This window comes from Octodon degus, unplaced genomic scaffold (assembly GCF_000260255.1).
Source record: "Octodon degus isolate 3935 unplaced genomic scaffold, OctDeg1.0 scaffold00146, whole genome shotgun sequence".
Lineage (NCBI taxonomy): Eukaryota > Metazoa > Chordata > Mammalia > Rodentia > Octodontidae > Octodon > Octodon degus.
The window spans coordinates 5245979-5249110 of record NW_004524722.1 but is presented as its reverse complement, the minus strand read 5'-3'; the positions used below and the strand labels follow the sequence as shown (position 1 = coordinate 5249110).

At 38.1% G+C, this 3132-nt stretch overlaps 1 protein-coding gene across 1 annotated transcript in view; it reads left to right on the top strand.

The window, feature by feature from the left end:
• The window catches only part of LOC101562392 (olfactory receptor 51V1-like), a 6518-nt gene extending 4177 nt beyond the window's left edge, over positions 1-2341 (top strand). Inside the window, exon 2 of the mRNA XM_004642105.2 lies at positions 1376-2341. Within this exon, the coding sequence (XP_004642162.2) occupies positions 1376-2341 (966 nt within the window). The remainder of the gene's footprint in view (positions 1-1375) is intronic.
• Positions 2342-3132: the final 791 nt, after the last annotated feature.

The following is a 3132-nucleotide window of genomic DNA, read 5'->3' as shown; positions in this document are numbered from 1 at the left end:
GAGAGAGAGAGAGAGAGAGAGAGAGAGAGTGTGGTGTGTGTGTGGCCAGCCCAGCCCACCAGGGGGCGGGGCTGGCTGGCATGTGGTGCTGGGGGATTGAACCACGGTCCCTGATGCTTTGCTAAGCTTGTTCTAAGTAGGTGCTTTAGACCACTGAGCCATCTCTCCAGCCCCTCATTTTCACTTTTATTTATTAATTTCTTCCAGGACTTCTATTCAAGTATTTAGTTGTATTCTAATTATAATTCCTAAGTGTCCTTATTATCTAAATATTTTCTTTACATCTGTAACAATTACATTTTCTAAAATTTCCCTGTAATTAAGAATTTTGAGTGATTCAGCCATACAAACCATTGATTCTGCTTCAGAAACACTTGTATTCTGAGATTTTAGACTTATTCTCTCAAACTGTAGTAACTTATAGCCTCTTTCAGCTAAAGAAATTCATAGCATGGTACCTGATGTACTTACTATGGGAGAACTTCTGGAATTATTCTTTACTAGCTATAGATCCGCAATGGACAAGGGCCTGACAGGTATCTATAGTGTAGGACTATTGGCTTATCGTAAGTCTGTGTTATGTTTGAATAATCAACATTACTCCATCTGGAAATATTTATTGCAGACATTAGTAACAGACATTACAAAAGATATTTATTTAATTGCTCCTGGTCCAAAATTAATCTCATTATGTTATGTTAGATATGAAAGATAGGAAATAACAATACTGTGAAATTTAGAAAAGGTATAAATCTCATGTACAGTAAGGAGGCACCTGAAAAACAGTGAAGAAAAGTGAAGTACAAATTAAAATGGTAAATGGTTTATAAAGCAACTAGCTAATGTAGAATGCAGTAAATGTCCACATTCCATTGTGTTTGTTCAGCTTCTTATGGTAAATTTTTATTTTCTAAAAATGTGAGTAAGATAGGCCATCCATTTCTTTGGGATGTTATACACTTTGGGAAGACGGGAAAAATTGCAGCTCTAGTACTAATGGTACTAACCAAAAAATGGCCAGTGTACTTCACAGTTCCTTGAAAGCAAAATAGAATATTTCAGAATGGTATAAATGTGCTCACGCATTGTGTTCCTTAAGGAATTGGCAAGAGCTCCCATAAGTCCAGCCTGCAGTGTAAATCCCACCAGCACCAGAGTTTCTGCTTAAAAAAAACCCAAGTTACTAGCAACCCTCATCATTAGCACTGCAAATTCCATGTCTTGAAAATAAATATTTGCCTTAAAGCATAAGAACTGGGACTTTTTTGGCTGCTGGTGGAAATTGTGTTTAATTGCATTTTCTCCTCCAAAGTAGAATAACTTAATTAGAAATTCAGTAATCCCAAGCCTTTTGAAATTTGCTGTAACTTTGTAGAAAATTTCCAGTTTTTTATTCGTATCTATGATGTTCAGCACAAACTTCAATAGTTCCAGGTTTGTTCTCACTGGTTTTCCTGGTCTAGAAGGTTACTATCTCTGGGTATCTATGCCTTTCTCCTTGACTTATGCCATGGTGTTCCTGGGAAACTGCATGGTCCTCCATGTGATTCGAACTGAGCCGAGCCTTCATGAGCCCATGTTCTACTTCCTGGCTATGCTGGCAGTCACTGATCTGTCCATGGGGCTGTCTACTGCTCACACAGTGCTTGGGGTCCTCTTGGGCTTTATTCAAGAGATCAGCCTGGATTCCTGCATTGCTCAGTCCTACTTCATCCATGGTCTGTCCTTCATGGAGTCTTCTGTTCTCCTTGCTATGTCCCTTGATCGCTACATTGCCATTTGCAACCCTCTACGCTATTCTGCCATCCTAACAAATGATAAAATCATGAAAATTGGGGTAGCAATCGTATGTAGAAGTTTCTTACTCTGTCCTCCCGTCATCATCAGCCTAAAGTTCTTAAATTATTGTCGGCCTCATATCCTCTCTCACTCTTTCTGTTTGCACCAAGATTTAATCCGAAGAGCCTGTTCAGACATCCGCTTCAATTATGTTTATGGACTGGCTCTGGTGATCAGCACTCTGCTGTTGGATGCGCTGCTCATCCTGATCTCCTACGTCATGATCTTGCACACGGTCTTAGCTATTGCATCCCGGGAGGAGAGACTCAAATCCCTGCAAACATGTATGTCTCATATCTGTGCTGTTTTGATTTTCTACATACCTATCATTGGCCTGACCATGGTGCACCGCTTTGGAAAGCACCTCTCCCCACTGGTTCAAGTCCTCATGGGCAACATCTACATCCTTTTCCCACCCTTGATGAACCCCATCATTTATAGCATTAAGACCAAGCAGATACGCAGGAGAATCCAGAGACTTTTCTACCTGAAAAGAGCCTAAGTGTTGAGGTGAAATTGTAAGTACTTTAATGTAGTTATAGAGTATTTTATTGATGTTTACACATACTTTTCCTTTTTGATGGTCAAATAAGTCTGTGTGATTGGCATGTATAATGAATTTTGTAAATCAGAATAATCATGTACAATAGGTGGAAAGTCACACAATGTGTGAAGTATGTACATGTTTAATAGCTTCCACATTTTACCTATGATGAATAGAGTGAGTGTAATTTTTTTTCATACCCAGGTTTTAACTCTGGACCTTGTGCTTGCCAGGCAGGCACTTAAACCACTGAGCTATCTCCCTGGCCCATCGGTGTGTTTTTGTATCTGTCCATTATTTTATGTAAATTTCCTTCACACAATTAATGAAAGATTAGTCTTTTAATTCATTTTTGAAATCTAAGCAATATATTTATAGATATCTTTCAACCTTGTTACTCTCTTCAGCAATAAAAGGATAAAATGAATTAACATAAAGTCATAGACAGGGGACTACTTAGATCAGTTAAAAATAGTTAAATTACAAAAATTATAATCTTGATGCCAGTTTGTTTACCAACCCAAAAAATCTCCAAGCCTCCTGCTGGGAAGTAATATATAAATGACCAGTTAACTTCAGGATACAAAGAAAGAGTTTGATAATGGATTATTTACTCAAATAATAAGAGTAACAGAAACTACCATTAGAAAGCCACTGGAAAATATCTGAGTCAATCCTTTTCTGTGATCTGTAGCTTAAATCTCTGGCTCCAGTGTTTCCATTGCAAAATGCCTAGATTACTCATATGA